Here is a 19332-nt window from a genome sequence, read left to right on the forward strand (position 1 = left end):
AAGGGTGAGTGACTAAAATCACCCGACAGCTGTATCATACTTATGATAGTTTGTTGCTTATGTTTTCAAGGTGATTTTCTTGGAAGGGAAATTAAGCAGAAAAGCTGTCAGACTAGACTACCACCCAATAATAATGGAGTTTTTTCTAGAATATCACTTACCATGTTACTAGGCAATTCAGTTTAACAAGTATTTGAGAGCCTAATGTGTTCAAGCTACCATGGGGCACCTCCTCTCAGGGAGGGTGGGCAAGGGGAAGAACTAACATTTGGTGCTAGATTCTTAGTTTAGAAGAGGTAAGACATATACCCCAGTATCTACACTCTGAAAGCATAACGCACAGCTGCTACAATCAGAACGCCTGAAGGCTTGCATAGAACAAGATGTTAGTAAGATGTATTCCAAACAAGGCAGTCACTAAGTCTCAGTTCTCATCAAAGTTATAATGTTCAAATTCAACCAATGTCATTGTTAATTTCTTCTACTAACCAAAATCCCCAACTCCAAATAAGCTTTAGACCAGTTGGGTACTGTCAAAAAAAATTAAAAACATTCTATTTCCAGATCTCTAATATCCTGAATATAAACAAATCTTTATTCTCCTGAGCCTAACTTTTAGATCAGTATCAAAACTTTGAAGTTGAATTTGGAAGTGAAAAATAAGATGTATGTATACATTATATTTGTATATCATAATTTTATATAATATACAAATTTTTCCTATAATTTAAATATTTCTATTAATCTGAGTTGGTTATCATAACAGTAGCAAAGTCTGCAGCAAAAATCAGAACCAACTACAAAGTTTACTAAAACTGAATCAAGCAAGAAACAGGAAATACGAACAGATCAATTACTAGTTACCGAAATTGAATCAGTAATTTAAAATTCCCCCAACAACCAAAAGTCCAGGACCAGATGGCTTCACAGGTGAATTTTACCAAACATTTAGAGATTAGTTAATACCTATCCTTTTGAAACTATTTGCAGAGGAAGGAATACTTCCGAACTCATTCTGTGAGGCCACCATCACCCTGATAGCAAAACCAAAGATATCTCAAAAAAGTACACGTCAGTACCACTGATGAACACAGACGCAAAAATCCTCAATAAAATCTAGCAAACCAAATCCAACAATACATTATTTAAAGAATCACACACCATGATCAAGTGGGGCTCATTTCAGGGATATAAGGATTTTTCAATATCTACAAATTAATGTGATATACCTCACTAACAAACTGAAGAATAAAAATAATATCATCTCAGTAGATGCAAAAGAGCTTTTGAAAAAATTCAACATCCATTTATGATAAAAACTCTCCAGAAAGTGGACATAGAGGGAACTTGCCTCAACATAATAGAGGCCATATATGACAAATCTAACGCCATACTCAATGGTGAAAAGCTGAAAGCATTCCCTCTAAGATCAAGAACAAGACAAGGATGCCCACTCTTGCCACTTATATTCAGAAGTCCTAGTTACAGCAATCAGAGAAGAAAAAAGAAAAGGAATCCAAACTGGAACAGAAGTAAAACTGTCACTGTTTGCAAATGACATACTATACATAGAAAATCCTAAAGATGCTACCAGGAAACTACTAGAGCTCATCAATGAATTTGGTAAAGTTGCAGGATACAAAATTAATATACAGAAATCTGTTGCATTTCTATACACTATGAAATATAAAGAGAAATTAAGGAAAAAATCCCATTTATCATCACATCAAGAAGAATAAAATACCTAGGAATAAACTTACCTAAGGAGACAAAAGACCTGTACTCTGAAAACTAAGACACTGATAAAAGAAACTGAAGAGGACACAGATGGAAAGATATACCCGGTTCTATACCGGATACTATAAAACTCTTTATTAGTGTAGTATTTATAGAGGAAAACGTAGGCAGAACACTCTTCGACATAAATTGCAGTGACATCTTTTTGAATCCACCTCCTAGAGTAATGAAAATTTAAAAAATAAATGGGATGTAATTAAACTGAAAAGGTTTTGCACAACAAAGGAAATCATGAACAAAACGAAAAGACAGCCCACAGAATGGGAGAAAATATTTGCAAACAAAGCAACCAACATGGTATTAATTTCCAAAATATACAAACAGCTCATGCAGCTCAATATCAAAAAAACAACCCAATCAAAAAATGGGCAGAAGATCTAAATAGACATTTCTCCAAAGAAGACATACAGATATGGTCAAAAAGCACATGCAAAGATACTCAACATGGCTAATTACAGAAATGCAAATTAAAACTACAATGAGGTGTCCCCTCACACGGGTCAGAATGCATCATCAAATAGTCTACAAACAACAAATGCTGGAGAGAACCTTCTTACATGGTTGGTGGGAATGTAAATTGGTACAGCCACTATGGAGAACAGTACGGAGGTTCCTTCAAAAACTAAAAATAGAACTACCAAGTTATCCAGCAATTTCACTCCTGGGCATGTATCTGAAGAAAACCATAGGGCTTCCCTGGTGGCACAGTGGTTAAGAATCGCCTGCCAATGCAGGGGATACAGGTTCAAGCCCTGGGATCCCACATGCCGCAGAGCAACTAAGCCCGTGCGCCACAACTACTGAGCCTGCGCTCTACAGCCCATGAGCCACAACTACTGAAGCCCGCACGCCTAGAGCCCGTGCTCCGCAACAAGAGAAGCCACAGCAATGAGAAGCCCGCTCACCGCAACTAGAGAAAGCCCGCGTGCAGCAGTGAAGACCCAGTGCAGCCAAAAATTAATTTTTAAAAAACACCAAAATTTGAAAAGATACCCCAGTGTTCACTGCAGCACTGTTTACAATAGCCAAGACATGGAAGCAACCTAAGTGTCCATCCACAGGGGAATGGATAAAGATGTGGTATATATACAAAGGAATATTACTCAGCCATAAAAAGAATGAAATAATGCCATTTGCAGCAACGTGGATGGACCCAGAGATTATCATACTAAGTGAAGTAAGACAGAGAAAGACAAATGTCATATAAATATAACACTTACATGTGGAATCTAGAAAAGTTATACAAATGAACTTATTAACAAAACAGACTCAGACTTCAAAAACAAACTTACGGTTACAAAAGGGGAAAGATGCGGTGGAAAGGGATAAATTAGCAGTTTGGGATTAACATATACATACTACTATATATAAAATAAACAACAAGGACCTACTATATAGCACAGGGAACTATATTCAATATTTTGTAATAACACATAATAGAAAAGAATATGAAAAAGATTCTTATATACATATATGTATATAACTGAATCACTTTGCTGTACACCTGAATCATTGTAAATCAACTATACTTCAATAAAAAAAATTTACATTTTCCCTACTACATGCCTTTTTAATATTTCTCAACTTGTAAAATTAACACCTACCATTTATAAGGGGATAATGCCTAGTTTTTCAGATACAAAAGCTACTAAAGTATGGGGTGAACAAAGAACAAGAGGTTGGTCTTTATAACATGTATGAGTGGTCTTACGTTGACGACAATTACAGTAATAAAGCATAGCTGTTCACTTGAGATTTGTACACAGAGGATACACTTCCCTTAAAGAAATTCAGTTCTCTGAAGCTTAAGTATAACATCTTAGTAAAATCAATGTTTCTGGATTTTTCTTTACTCCTCTGGCCTTAATTAATTAGCTAAAGAAGTGGTGATAACAAATTTTCACCAATTTATGGTGATGCTTTTTGGGTAGACACCAACACCAACGCTGCCTCTCCATAGCTCTTGTACTATAGCATGCAAATGCCCTGTATCTTCTGAAGCATAGTGAAAAGTGAAAACTGAAGTTACCGTTTCCTTTACATTTGGTTCTTCCTCTTGAATATCTGAATAATCTTGATGAAGCTGTTTTAAATTAGACAAGAAATACGCTGCATTCCTAAGGGAAGCTTTTCTCTCCTTAAGTTCATCATACTTTATTTGTAGTTGTTTCAGCTCTGGTTCTAACCTAAAACAAAAAAAATTTTTTCCCGAAAATAAATGACATAAAGTGTAACAACAGCCTAATAAGGTAGATGAGATGCAGTATGTCAGGGTGCTGAGTGAAGCTTTTTAAGCAGGGAAGGTGGCCTAGGTGGTCCAAGGTATCTTTGGCTCTGAAATTACAAACGTGAATGACTCTGGACTCAACACACAAAGACTCTGAGACATGATGCACAACGAGTGCTCAGCATTGAAGCCCACAGACGAGTATGCCTGTTACGTCCTAAAATTCATGGAGTCATTTTTAAAGTCTTGGGAACTACTGAATTAAAACATATACTTGGATAAAGATTTTAGCGCCCCAGGCGGAAGTAGACAGGCATTGCAGTTTAACAGTAAAAGTATGGACAAAAAGCCTTCCCTCTGCCCCTTCCTCTTGCTGAAATTTTGTCCATTTCCAAGGTCTAATAAAACCAGTGGAAAAACTCTCTCAGTGCCTGGATGAAATGTGTGACCTTGGGCAACCTGCTTTCTCTCTCTCAGTAGATTATTTGTTTCTTAACCTATAAAATAAAAAGGTATAACTTGGATTTTGTGGACCAATTTATAAAAGGATGGGGAGAGGCTACCATCTTTTATTCTCACAAATGAAGATATAAAAAAAAATATGCTCTGATATCATTTTACAAAAGAAAAGTCCTCATAACAGTTCCGTACACTGAACAAGTGCTGCATTCTGGAAAACTCACTGTGCCATCTGGGTCGTGGGCAGGAGTGCTCGATTTGGAGCCAGTCGGCAGACACCAGACCGTGGCTCCCTCACTTCCTAGGCGGGTGGCTGAGGGTCAGTTACTGCCTTGTGCCTTAGGTCTTTCACATGTAAAGTTACAATAATGACATACATTTTTCTCTTTCTGCACCTTTTCAAAATACTATACTTCTCAACTTTTAAAATTCTATCTAGAAAAGGAACAGTAGATCTCAAAGACAGATGAGTCTTCTGTAGTTGTCTTATATGGCCAAATAACCTACCTCACAGGGTTACAGCGATGAGTTAGTATGTAAAGCATTTAAAGGACAGTGCCCAACACACACAGCTAACACCTTAAAAAGCTTCCTCTCATCTTTCTTATTTTGGCCTGGGCCAATGAAAGCTTTAGCATGGGCCAGCAGCACCTGTCCATACACTAGATTTGGAAACCAAAGGCCTAGGCAACCAGTTTTTCCCACTTCTAAACTTCTGTGGCCATCTCATCTTTAAAACTTAGTACTTAATTATAGGTTGTCTTTTCTGATAAGACCACTTTTTCAAGCTATTTTAAACTCCTTAAGAGCAGAGAGCATATCTGATATGCTTATTCTTCTACTGCTTTACTACCAACCCTCCAGCTCACACAGCAGCCCTGTCTGTATGGAAGACCACCAAAAAATACTAGTTGGTTGACCAGCTGATGGATTGTGCTCCAGTCTTCCTAACCAGACCATGGAGACAGCCCTGGTGGAAACTGTCCTGGCCCATCACTTGGGAATAGACTCACATGAGTGCCATGCCAAGCTATACCTTTCAACAAGATTGACAAAAACTGTTAACACTTAATACAAAACTTACTGTATCCCAGTCTCCGTGAGGCACTTTGTGTATATTTATTCATTTAAACCTCACAACACCCTGTGAGATATAGTTATCATTGTGCTTATCTACAAATGAGGGAACTGAGGCATTGAGAGGTTAAGTAACCTGCCCAAGGTTGCACAGCCAGTAAGTGGCAGAGCCTAGATTCAAAGCCAGGCAGTCTGGTTCTAGATGGAGTCTGTGCATGCACTAACTCTCTAATTCGGCTGCCTCTCGGGCCAGAACTGAGAGCTCTCATGGGGGGACGGGCCACTGCTGAATTCCCCTCCGCTCACAGCTTCTCCACTTGGCAGCAAAGCCTGCCTTCACTGAGCTTCCAAGCTCAGAGAAGCCTGGGGTTTAAACGCAGCACAGCAGCAAGTTTTACAACAAAGCCTCGCGTGGCATATCGTGATTAAATCCTTCTTGTAGGTTCTCAAAGAGGATTTTGATATTATCTTACCGAAGCAGTTCATCCTGGACTTCAATCAAATGTTGCCTTTTCTTTTCGATATCTGAGATCATCTAAGTAACACAACAGTTAATTTTGTAAATATTGAGCACTGCCTTGTACACTGTATTGGAAATATAGTGGGAAACAAGACAAACCCCATTCTTACCATCATGGAACTTTGGTCTAATAGGGAAGCTAGATATTACATACAAACAGGATGTAATTACAACTTGTGATACATGCTATGAAGGGAAAGAACAGGGGTATCCACTTGAGGACAACTTTAAAGAGGAACTGGGGTCAGATCTTTACCACCCTGTGAGCTATAAAGGAAGGAGTCTCCATTTTATCTAGGACACTAGAAAAATATTGAAGCAGGGGAGTGTCATGACACAGTTTGTATTTTAAAAAGGACATTTCAATATAATACGCTGTATTATCTCAACTATCACTTTTAGTGACTACCTCATATTCCACTGCTGGACATTCAGACTACTCCTGCTTGCTTATAAGAAATGCAGAATTGACCAACAGGAGACTAAAACTGAAAAACAACAAAGGCTTATAATCACCAGAAGGAAAATGTATACATTTCAAATCCATTTCTGTTATAAGTGTAGAGGGGGAGCTGTGCTTCTACACGTAGGTTCATGCAAGTTTGGGGCTAGAACATCGGATGTCAAGTGGTCCAACTACAAACAGATGGGCAAGGAGGGCCTCGTGTTTCCTTGCAAACCTAGTGGCACACAGTGCATTGAAGGGGCAGAACCAGGACAAGAAAGGAGGTCTCCTGACCCTTAACCCAGGATTCTTCCCAGGCTGCCCTTTTACCTGAGACATAAGACAGTTCTTTAGTCTAAAAGGTTTTTGACATACACAACAGTGATAAATGTACATTATGTAATACTTATCCACTTAAGTGGCCATTTTGGGCTTGAGAGCCATTTTTAGGCTAATGAGGATCCCCAGTTCCTCAGCTTGCAGGATACTCATCTGATCAATCACCAGATCAACCAAAGAAAAGCCTGACTAAAAAGATAAAAGATCTTATACAAACTCTCAAGGTCGTAAAACCCAGAGTCAGGTCTTTACTTAACTCTACATATGTGCACGTTCTACAGGACTGGGTTTCTAATCACATGAGTGAGTTACCTTAGTGTTCTTCCTTTTCAGAGTTTTCAACATCTGGACTTCTTTAAGCTACACAAAACAAAAAATAAATATTCGCCTGCATTTTCCACAGTTAACTGTTCATCAGTTTACAATATAGCCACATCTAGTTTAAAAACAGCGTGTGAAATGCGTATAGTTCTAATGAGTTCTTTACCACATTGCCAGCAAATGCAAGCTTTTCTAAGATAACAGTATGCTGCTCAGGATTAGTAAAAAATATCTAGACCAACAAATTTATGTCAATGAACTTACCATTTTGATGAGTTCTTCTTTCAAATTAGAATGAAATTTGTTGATGGCTTCCTTACAAATTCTAGAGTCTGTTTTTTGTCTATAGCAGAATAAAGAAAGTTAAACTTAGGTATTACATAAAGGATTTTGAAAGGTGTGTTGCATTTGTTTAGCACACCCATAGACACACACACAGTTTGGTATGTGCCCTTTTGAATATCTAAGATGGCATGGTCAGCTTGCAGCCCTTTCTCAGATTTAAAAAAATACTGGAAACATCTCAACAAACAAAAGAAAAAGAACAGGAAATATTTCCCCCAAACCCTCATGTATGTAGTCAGCACTCCCTGACACTGGCTACATCCGCAGGTGACACTAAGCCATGTAGAAAGCAATGTTTACAGCCAATCCCTGTCTTTTTCTGCTGCCTGATCCAGTGACCAGCAGACTTTAGCCCCTTCCTTCCTCCCTCCCTGCTATAACTGGAGAAATAATTGTATAACACATCTGGACTAACCAATGAGTAAGTAGCCAGAAGCCAGCCATTCAGTTCTGCAAAAACTATAAAGCTGACCCAAAACTGGCTCAGGTCCCTGTCATCAGGGACAAAAGAGCCCAGTCTCCCGTCTGGCTCACTCTGGCTGGACACAGACCCACAGTGACTGTGCAGGAGCAGTGCACACACTGCCAGGGCGGCAGCCAGCCCTACTCTGCCTCGGCACAGTGCGCCACTATGAACTGTGCTTTTAACCGAAAATAAATCTCTTGTGTGACAGTTTATCTTATAGTTATTTTTTTCTTGGGGCAAATCCGTGAGGAAAAGTCACCCAGCATAAGGGGACTAAACCCATGGCCTAATTCTTCAGAAGCTAAGCATAACATTAGAGAAGGCCTACACATCTGAATACAGATTTTTGAAGAAGTTTTCATAAAAAAAAATGGAGTATTTCTAGTGATATCAGAAGACGGTGGAATAGGAGACCCCACAGGGAAACCAAACCTACAGCCCGAAAAGCCTTTATGAGAACTCCAGAAACCAGTTGAGAAGTTGCAGTACCCTGGCAAGTTCAAAGTCAAGAACCCACGTTGAAACAGGTAAGAGAAGCCATTTCACATCAACTGTGATAGCCCTTCTCCCAGAATTAAAGTCTCTAAGTATTATAAACATGATGGGTTTTGGGGTGGGGTAAGGGTGAGAAGACTAAGACATGAGAGCTTGCCAAAATTCTAACCTTATTGGTGGGGAGTTGTAAATTCTATTTTTTTAAAAAAAAAAAGTTATACAGGATTTAAAAACATCAAAAAGTAAAAAAAAATTTTTTTAAGTAAAAACAGTGGATCAGTACATTCTTCTAAATATATGGATAATTAAAATAAATGTAAATGGACTAAAGTCAACAGGTGGAATTCAAAGATGGACACTTTGGATTTAAAAAAGATTTTATAAGAAATAATAAAGTTTAAGGTGAGACAAAGGTTGGAATAAAAGTTAAAAGAATATAAAATCTGGCAAATATTAGCAAAAGAAATCTAGTGACATATTAGTATCAGATAAAATAGATTTTAAGACAAAAAGCATTTTTAGGAATGGAAGGGGTCACTACATAAGGATAAAATGTTCAACCTAAAAGAGCAATTTTAGGGCTTCCCTGATGGCGCAGTGGTTAAGAATCCGCCTGCCAATGCAGGGGACACGGGTTTGAGCCCTGGTCCAGGAAGATCCCACATGCCAAGGAGCAACTAAGCCTGTGCACCACAACTACTGAGCCTGCGCTCTACAGCCCACGAGCCACAACTACTGAGCCCATGTGCCACAACTACTGAAGCCTGCGTGCCTAGAGGCCCACGCACCACAACGAAGAGTAGCCCCCACTCGCTGCAACCAGAGGAAGCCCACACACAGCAACAAAGACCCAATACAGCCAAAAATAATAAAAGAGCAATTTTAAACATGATGTCTTAATAAAATAATCTCTCTATATAAATAGCATAAATCGATAGAAGTACCAGGAAAAACTGAGTAATACTGATTCTACATAGATACAATAATTAGAGATTCTACATAGAACCACTAATTAGAGCCTTCCCACAGATTATGTGCCAGGCCATAAAGGAAGCCTCAATATTTCAAAAATAGGTATCACCAGTCCATGAAATTTGACTGTAACTATTTAAGATGGAAGGTTAATACAAAAATATAAATTAAAAAGTCACATATTTGGACATACAAAAACGTACTACTTAATAACTCACAGGCTTAAAGAAAAAAATCGTAATGGAAGTTTAAAAATATGCAAAACAGTGATAATGAAAATTCTACATACCAGAAGCTGTGGAGTGAGTAGAAGTGCTATTTCCAGGGAAATTTATTAGGTACATATATCACAATATCAAAAGACTTACTTATACTCTAGGAGGATGTTCTCAAATGCAGACAAAACGACATCTAACTCCATGATGTCACTGGTTTTCTTTTCTTTTAAACACCAAATAGGTACACAGTCGGAAGTATCTACAACATTAGGATAAGTCAAGTTAATATACTAATTATCAACAGTTTAGCTCTAGGTCCAGGGTTCTAAAAGCCTACAACGAAAGTAGTTCCACCAAATTGCTAAAAATAGCAAGAACTTTTGAAGAAGCACATGGGAGGAGACATGCTCACTTCTTCCTCTCCCGGTCAGTCTCACAAACCCCTGTCTGTACCTCACCCTCTAACTGCCGTCTGCTTGGTTCTTCCATTTCTGCTGAAGCAGCCTAAAGCACTGCTGCCTTTTAATTACCTTGCTGCGTCTTTACTTAACAGTCTGCTCTTATCTAACACTACTGGTGATTGAGATCTTTGTTAACTGTATTGTCATAGTTTTAATCTACCCGATAGGCCACTTCTAGGACACACAAAGGTTACTGACTGTATTGATTCAGATAGCTGTAGGAATATAATAAGAGATTAACTAAACTATGGTACATTTGTGAACAAAATACTATACATTCATTAAAATGGTATTGTAGAATATTTAATGACAAGGACTTGAGCCCACTTAGTGTGAGAAAAGCTCAGTAAAAGAATTGAAGAGTAAAGACCAAAACACATGGTAGTTATTTTGTGGTGATGGAATTGTAGGCGATTTTATCTTCCTTTCCCTACCTTTGAAATTTTCTAAAACAAGCATTTTTATAATAAGAAAAATATAAAACTTATCTTTTAAAAGAATTGAAGAGAGAAAATGCTTTATTTTCCTCCCATTTTTCAATAAACTGTGTCAATAAAAAATGATGTAAAATAACATGGATGAATCTCAAAGTTATGCTGAGTGAAAGAAGCCTTCTATAAAAGAGTACATACTATGTTGTATGAAAAGAGTATACACTATGCTATGAAAAATTAAAATAGATTAATGAATAGGTGCTAAAGCAAGTATAATAAATTTTGACAGTAAAATCTAGGTAGTGGGTTTATGAATATATATTGTAAAATTCTTTGTCCTTTGTTGTATGTTGAAAATTTTCATGATGTTGGGAAAATCAGTTATTCCAAAGTCACATATTTTTAACTTTTTAAAATAACAATTTTATATACTTAAATTTACTTTATCAAATTAAGAAATATATTTTTAAAAAATTCTTGAATGATTGACTACATATAAAACACTATTGTATACCCAAGTCTGTGGCTTCACTTCTTGGTTTCTTCCTTTTGCCACGAAACATCTTCTTTTTCTGAGTTTTCTTAAAAAAACAAAAAAAACCACAGCAAAGATTTTTATTTAAGAGGAGTTTCTCTTAAAACCAGAATTAAGACAGTATTATCAGACATTGTCAATATTTTAGCTACAATTCTCATTTTGTTCTAAGTTAATAGTTAATTATATAAATTATCTAAATTAATATAAGGAAATGCTGAAAAAAATTAAACCACCGCAAGATAAAAAGTAATTAAAACTTTCAGTTGGCTTGTAACAGTGGGTGACTTGGAGGAAACTGAACTTTTATTATTTAAGATAATAATGTGTGGAATCAGCTCAATTTCTACTCCAAGCTAAGAGGAAGTAACAGCTTCTGAACTAGCCCTCTTGCCATAAACAGCCATAAAGTGGGGAGAGGGGTGGCACCTTCATTCAGGCATTGGACAACAATGCCTCTCTCAGGCAAAACAAGCCTGAGAGAGACTCAGAAGGTGGACTCTGGCTGCCGGCCTTCCCGCACGCCTGGGGACAGCTGAGACAGCAGCAGAGCAGGCCCAGTCCCAGCACAGAGTGGTAACCCTTGTCCGCGGGAGGCAGAGACCTGCAGTAAGCTGCTCAGGGAGAAGGGCACAGGTCTGGGTGCGGGTCCCCGACAGCCCCTGACCGCCTACTCCACATGCGCATGAGGCTACAGAGAGTATACTGGGACGTGGCTATCATGGGATTAAGAACATAACAGGTAGTAACAGACAAGAAATTCTGGGGGAGATCAGGTGGAGAAAATGCAGAGACCTCATTAACAACTAGTTAACAACAAGTTAACAGCTGTCTATCCAGCTGAGCGTGGGGAGAGACCACAACTTAGAGGTAAGAACGGTACCCTAGATCATGCAATATCAAACGGTGAAACTGTTCCCAAGGGGGCATGCCAGAAACTCTCAGATAGTACAATGGTTTGTGACCCTCCAAAGTACCTAGTATATACACAGATACACAGTATATTTATGATACTAAAATTTAACTGCGGGGGATGGTTAGGAAAAATGTCTAAAAAGGCTTCTTAGGGAGGACAACAATGGAAGAGGGTTGAGAAGCACTGCTCTAGAGTAAGGCCTACCCTAGACTCACCCTAACAAAGCCTAAAACCAGTCTCTGGCCAGGTTCACCAGGGAGACAGACGGGAGGTGTGGTAAGCAAGATCCTCAGTGACTTGGACAAGTCCCTCCCCTTGAGTGTGGGTGGCTCCTGTGAATATGATGGGATGGTCACTCCCTCGATTAGGTTCCGTTTCATAAAAGGCCACTGCAGCAGACTGGAAAGATTCTCTGGCTAGCTCTGAAGATGTCAGCTGCCATGTTGTGAGAGGGCCACGTGACCAGGACCTAAGGGCAGAGAGTGACCCTGCTTTAACCAGAGAGAAAACAAGAACCTCAGGCCTATAACGGCAAGGATCAGAATTCTACCAATAGCTTGCATGATCTTAGATGGGGACCCTGGGCCTCATGAGATTTCAGTCCTGGCTGGCACCTTGACTCCAGCCTCTGAGACCCCGAGCAGGGAATCCAGCTAAGGTGAGCCTGGACTTCTGACCTATAGAAACTGTGAGGTATAAATCTATGTTGTTTGAAGTCACAAAATGTGTGGTATTTTGTTATGCAGCTACTGAGAACTATTACAGGGGTTGAGTCCCACTGAGTTAGAGAGGCTTGGAAGACACCTTAGGCTTTCCACAGATTGGCCCTAATGAAGGATAAACCACACTACAGCAGTTCAAGATGATCAGCCAATAATTAAGATACCTATTAGAATGAAAGTCAGCATTCAGAAGAAGACACAACTCAAAACCTCAACAACCTACGAACAATGTGCAATACACAAAAAGTGTCAGATTAAAAATGTTACACAAAAGATGTAACCTATAGTCAAGACAGGAAAAGTACTCAAAAGAAGCTGACCCTGAGACAGCCCAGATACAGTCATCCCTCAATATCCAAGGAAGATGGTTCCCGGATCCCCCATGGGGATCCGCTGATGTTCAAAGTCCCTTTTCTAAAATGGTGTAGTATTTGCATGTAACTTATATACATCCTCCTGTAAACTTTACATCATCTCTAGATTACTTATAATACCTAATATGATGGAAATACTATGAAAAGAGTTGCTGGTGCCTGGCAAATCCAACTTTTGCTTTTCTGGAACTTTATGGAGTTTTTTGTCAAATATTTCCAATCAGCGGTTGGTTGAATCTATGGATGTGGAACCTGCAGATACAGAGGACTGACTCTACCTGACTTAGAAAACAAAGACCTTAAAGCAGCTGTTACAAATATGTCCAAAGGAGGAAACGATGGTCTTAATGATTATGCAGATAGGGAATCTCAGCCAAGAAGTAGAAACTATGGGGAAAAAAAAAAGGAAATTCTGGAAATTCTAGAACCCAAAAGCATGCTACTGAAAAGGGAAAGTCACTGGGTGATGTTTTATTTCCTGTGGCTGCTATAATAAACGACCACAGCTTCGTGGCTTAAAACAACAGAAATTTCTTCTCCCACAGTTCTGGAGTTCAGAAGCCTGAAATCCATTTCAATGGGCCAAAATGAAGGTGCCGGCATATTATGACATATTAAAAGCTTGATTAAAAGATATTATATATTGATATGTCAAGAATCTTAAAATAGGGGCTTCCCTGGTGGCGCAGCAGTTGAGGGTCCGCCTGCCAGTGCAGGGGACACAGATTCGAGCCCTGGTCTGGGAGGGTCCCACGTGCCGCGGAGCAGCTGAGCCCGTGCACCACGACTGCTGGGCCTGCGCTCTGGAGCCCACGAGCCACAACTGCTGTGCCTGCGCTCCATAACTATTGAGGCCCGCGTGCCTGGAGCCTGTGCTCTGCAACGGGAGAGGCCACCACAGTGAGAAGCCCGAGTACTGCAATGAAGAGTAGGCCCCGCTCACCACAACTGGAGAAAGCCCGCGCGCAGCAACGAAGACCCAATGCAGCCAGTAAATAAATAAATAAAATTTTAAAAAAAAGAAAAAGAAAAGAATCTTAAAGTAGAATACATATGACCCAGAAATCTTATCATAGCAATTTCTTCTAAGGAAATGATCAAGGATGTGCACGAAGATTTAGCTAGAAAAGAAAATCATCAAAGCACTTACATTTTAAAAATTACAATTGCTCATTAGTAAGAGATTAAACTATGGCACGTTCATGAATGAAATGTCATGCATTTATTAAAATGGTATGTAGAATACTTAATGACAAGGATATGGTTCCACTTAGGGTGAGAAAAGCTCAATAAAGAATTGAAGAGTATAGACCAAAAAATGTGGTGGTTATTTTATTTTTGGGTGATGGAATTATAGGTGATTTTATCTGCCTGTCCATACCTTCCAAATTTTCTAAAATAAACTTATTTTTATAATAAAAGTGTAAAACTTATCTTTTAAAAGAAGTGAAGGAAAAAGAGAAAATGCTTTGTTTTCCTCCTAGACATTTTCTATCAACTTTTTTTCTTTCCAAGGGGATAGCAGACACTCTCCTACCAGTTGACTTTCGGTTTCCAGGGTCTCTTTTTCAACAGAGGGCTTGGCACCAAGGGGTCCCACCTTTTTAAGCGTGACCGATTCAGCTGGTTTCTCTGAAGGTTCTGAAGATGCTGTAGCTGAAACAGCTTCACGTTGTGTACTTAAGTTCTCTGCTGGTTTAACTCTTCTTCTTACATCACTTTCTTCAGTGCTTTCAGATTCATCACTAATGGGCTTGAGTTTTCTTCTTGGCTATGTCAAGAAAACAGCATTACTGTTTTGAAAGTACAGATGCTTATCATTCCTATTGTATTAGATAACCATAAAGTCCACATTTCTTATCTCTAAACTTCAAGACTGAATGCAACAGGAAGATGGCAACACGATGAGCAGATAGGACGAGAAACCTTGACTAAAGGGCTCCAAGCAGACGCTCCCAACAAATCACTCTGCCTTTGTAAACCACCATCTAAACACATTACACGAACACTATGAAAACTGACAAGGTACACAGAGATTTGAGATCTCTGTAATGAAAAACACTTCAGATATAAAAATATTTCATTTTTATTAAAAAATCTTCTAAAACATTATATACTCTTTATGAAAAATGTTGCTACAGAACATTTTCTCTATTTGCATCCAACTTAACTGGATATGAAATATCTTACAATTTAAGATAGGAGAACACGCCTACATACCTTTTTTGCACTAATTTTTACAGACTCATTTTCACTTGCTTCAACGTCAGAAGTGTCCGAACTGTACCAAAGAACAAACCATCAATATCTTGCACACATTTCATTTTTATTGACATATGTCTTCTAAAAGCTGCTCCTCCAACACAAAAACAAGCTCAATTTATAAGGAGATTTCCCACCTGTCACGGGTGGGCCTGCCACCTTCCCAGATTTACTGGTCATCTCCCACACCTTCCCACACCCAGGCCACATCAGTTTAGTGCTGGCAGGCAAGTAAGTGTCCCGTAACTGCAGTACCTCATGGTCCTGTCTGAGAACCGCTCTTTTCTCCCCGTCACCATTCCCAGGTGTACAGGCCATCATCTATACTAATCCACAGACACTAGGCCCGTGCTCAGGGGATAGATTCTTTCATCCTTTGAAAAGGAAAAAATAACCCTAAACTTCTGGTGAGAGTTCATTTTTTTCATTCAATTCAACAAACATTTATTTAACACCAACCTCAAAATGCAAGTACAAGGAATAAAATTACTTGAAAAATGAGAAGCCTTCCTTTAATGGGTTCACTGACCAGTAGGAAGGCCAAAGACAGTGAGTGCAGAGGAGATGTGGAGAAATGGCTGGGGAATCAGGAAACACATCACGGTTATGAGACTTGAGATGACTTTTGAGAACACTTTTCCAGGCCAAGAAACAAAGGGAAGGGGATTTAAGGAAGAAGGAAAAGTAAACATAAAAGCACAGGGGTGTAAAACAGCCTGGCCCGTTCGACGTATAGGAAGCAGACTACAGAGCGAGTGTCTTGCTAAAGAGAAGCTAACACTATAGAAGAAGCCCAAGGCCAGGGCCGGGGAGGCTCCGAGGTGGCCAGAGGCGTCCTGCTCAGACTTGCCTGTGCTCGGCTGCCGCGCCAGGGCAACCCTCGCGTGGCGGCCACTGCTGCCCGGCCTTCCCTTCAGAGCTGCCCACCACCTGGGGTCGGTCAGAGCTGTGAGAGCTGCGCTGCAGTCTGGGGCCATCTCTGCTCAATCCAGATTCTTCCACCTGTAACTTTCCCTGATGTTGCTAATAAATCTCTTCAATTCTCACTCTGCCTCAGGGTCTACTTACCCGAGGAGCCAGACAGACACAGGGGGCCCCCATACCATGCCTACAGGTTGGGGGTGAGGGAGCTAAGGCCTCCATGCTAGACACACGCACTGGAAGCGGGGGCGGGTGGGTGGTGGTGGTCGCACAGACGAAGGGACCAGCAGCAGGTGCCTGAGCCGTGGCCACAGGGAGGCGGAGGGTGTACGGAGAGAAGAAAAGCAGATTCTCAGGGAGTCACAGGCCAGAACAAAGGAGGCCGGTCAGAGAACAGAAGGTACCGGGAACGGTTCCCAGACAGCTTTGTGGGGTGACTGGGTGACAGCAGGACCATCAAGCTAGAGAACACCAAAGGAGCTTGTCGACACCAGACGAGGGAGGAACAATGGAGCTTGGTTTCGGCTTTGTTGAGCCTGAGGTGCCTATAGGCATCTAGGGAAACGTGGCCAAGGTGCAGGACAGCTGGGGCCTCGGGAGAGGCTGGGCAAGAGGGAGACCTGGGGTTAGCGGCTTATGGGTCGTTAAAGCCACGAGAGGAATACGGGGGAGGGTGGAGAGGAGAGGGTGAGAGCAGACTCGCGGACACAGAAAGAGGAGAGGAGATCTGGGAACAAAGAACCCGACGGCCCTGGACAGGCCCGGGGGCCTGGCTGCTGATGCCGCGTGAGTCCTGGGGAACGCTGACGTGCGCTCCCTCTCTCCCCACCCGCGCCCCTCCCCGTGTATCCCTTCTGCCCGGACTTCCTTCTGTATCCATATATAAGCCCGGTCTAACCTACCCAAATAAAGTTTTTTTGTCTGGACGTATCACACCACCAAAACTAAGACTACCAAGGACATCCACACTGTTAAACCGACCCATGTGTTCAGCCTTTCCCCGACTGGCGTTTGGTCCTCCTGAGGACACACACTTACTCACCACCCGCCCCGCCTCTCCCGAGCACAAACCCTCTCCTGGCTTCCTCCTTCCCCCTCTGGCCACTGGTCCTCTCTCTGCTTTGCAAGCTCCTTCTCCACCTGGACAGATGCCAGGCTTTCTTGCAGAGTGGTCCCAGGTCCCCGCCTCCTCTCGGCCCACCGTCTCTCCCTGGGAGCGCTCACCCGTGCCTACACCTCCTGTACCAAACCACTTCAGTCTGAACTCCAGCTCAGCCCCTCCTGGGAACACCAGACCCAAGTACACAGCAGTCTCTCTAACATCTCCACACCAAGTTCATGACCACCTCACGATGACAGGAGTACTCAATCTCCTAGGTAGCCCTATCCTACTCAATGGCACAATCTCAATCCACTTACACGACAGAAAGCCAGGAGTTGTCCATGACAAATAGGATTAATTTCACCCATGTTCAGATGAAGTCACAGAAGTCAAGAAGAAAATGACCAACACTAGGAAAATGGAAAAAGGATAAAAAGAGCGTGCAGAAATTCAAGGACCTGTGAAACATGTAAGAGATGCTATTTAACTCAGTCATGAGAAAAACACAAACTAGAACTAGACTGAGACTGCATATCACACTGGCAAAACTCCAAGTCTGATACCACGCTGGTGGGAACGTGGCAGTAACTATGAAAACTGCTAACATATTTCATTTGACTGAGGATTTCCCTTATGAACACATCCCACAGAAATATAGGCACATATGTGAAAAATACAGGCACGTGTGTGAAACGGCATATGTGCCAGGTTACTGACTACAGCACTGCTGGTGACAGCAGAAGACTGGAAACAACCCAACTGCCTGTCGATCCAGGACTGGGGAAACAAACTATGCAAGATCCAAACTGTGGAAAACCTGCGACTGTGAGCAGAAGAATGAGGAAGCTCCATATGCACTGATACGGAAAGATCTCCAAGATACAGAGAGCGGAAGAAGCCAGGTAGCAAAGTATCTTGCCTTTTCGAAAAAGGTTAAAACTCTGTATTCTTACTTTGATGTGCACAAAGAAACTGTGAAAAGACATATAAGAAATTAATAGTGGGGGAGAAGGAAGAAGTGGATGCAGGAGCTGGGTGATGGTGGAGAGGACGTAAAGACTATTATTAACCTTTTAATATTTTTAAACCATGTGAATGTGTCACCTATTCAAAAATTCTTCTTGAAAAATTACATTCACCACCATTTAAAATGAACTGTGCGGTTTTCCAAATATTTGGCTTTTGTTACCAATTTCCAGTAACAGCTCATAGAAAAACTGGAGTCTCCCAAATAACCAAGTACCATAAGGTTTCCCCCGTGCAGAGAACCTCAGAAAGATGTCCTCATCTAGATTTCTGCCCAAGTGGGATATTTGTTTTAAAAATACAGTTTTGTTACTTTCAAAATATAGTAACTAGAACTGACCTACTACCTAACAGAGGTCCTTAAGTCAAGGATTTGCTCTAGCTAATAATTTTTAGTTAGTACTGCAGCTACTGAAGACTTCTTCATTGTATGTGCTCTCGAGTTGCCTCTGTGGTGTCATTTTTACAGATTTTCCTGACTCAGGCCTCCACATAAATCTGAAAACTCAAATCAACGCAGCTTAGGGACCACCCAGCTGAAATTTACAACAGACTGCGTGTCCTTTGGGATTATCAGCTTCTCTTCCCTATTCCCACCCTGAACTAGAAAACATATCTTTTGTGACAATTAAGCATATTTGTAAATTAAAGGGACCTCTCAAAATCATCTAAAATTCTATGCTCCTGAAACCTTTCCCCTCCTTCTTTGTTTTACCTCAAAGCTAAACCACCTTCACTGGTATGTTTTCTAGGATAAGCAGGTGTCAGTTACAGTTATTGTAAGTAATGTCAATTACTGAAAAACTGCCTTTTCATGTCCCAGTCTTCTTGAGGGAAAACATACGTTGGCTCAAAAGATCTTTAAACAGTTTTGGTTTTATAAGCTTCTATCTTAAAG

At 40.6% G+C, this 19332-nt stretch overlaps 1 protein-coding gene across 2 annotated transcripts in view; it reads right to left on the reverse strand.

Annotated features, from left to right (window-relative positions):
- Nucleotides 1–19332, reverse strand: part of CENPU (centromere protein U) — a 32472-nt gene that overhangs the window by 3736 nt on the left and 9404 nt on the right. The window contains exons 5-12 of one of the 2 annotated variants that reach the window (XM_022570956.3): nucleotides 15344–15404; nucleotides 14661–14894; nucleotides 11091–11157; nucleotides 9832–9940; nucleotides 7450–7528; nucleotides 7177–7224; nucleotides 6034–6095; nucleotides 3827–3983 (exon numbers count right to left, since the gene is read on the reverse strand). In XM_022570956.3, coding sequence (XP_022426664.1) covers nucleotides 3827–3983; nucleotides 6034–6095; nucleotides 7177–7224; nucleotides 7450–7528; nucleotides 9832–9940; nucleotides 11091–11157; nucleotides 14661–14894; nucleotides 15344–15404 — 817 coding nt within the window. The remainder of the gene's footprint in view (nucleotides 1–3826; nucleotides 3984–6033; nucleotides 6096–7176; nucleotides 7225–7449; nucleotides 7529–9831; nucleotides 9941–11090; nucleotides 11158–14660; nucleotides 14895–15343; nucleotides 15405–19332) is intronic. The other variant, XM_022570958.3, reaches the window with a different exon arrangement.

The sequence above is a fragment of the Delphinapterus leucas genome, chromosome 21, assembly GCF_059928025.1.
Source record: "Delphinapterus leucas isolate spDelLeu-1000000601 "Yukka" chromosome 21, BTC_Dleu_Yukka2, whole genome shotgun sequence".
In the NCBI taxonomy this organism is placed as follows: domain Eukaryota; kingdom Metazoa; phylum Chordata; class Mammalia; order Artiodactyla; family Monodontidae; genus Delphinapterus; species Delphinapterus leucas.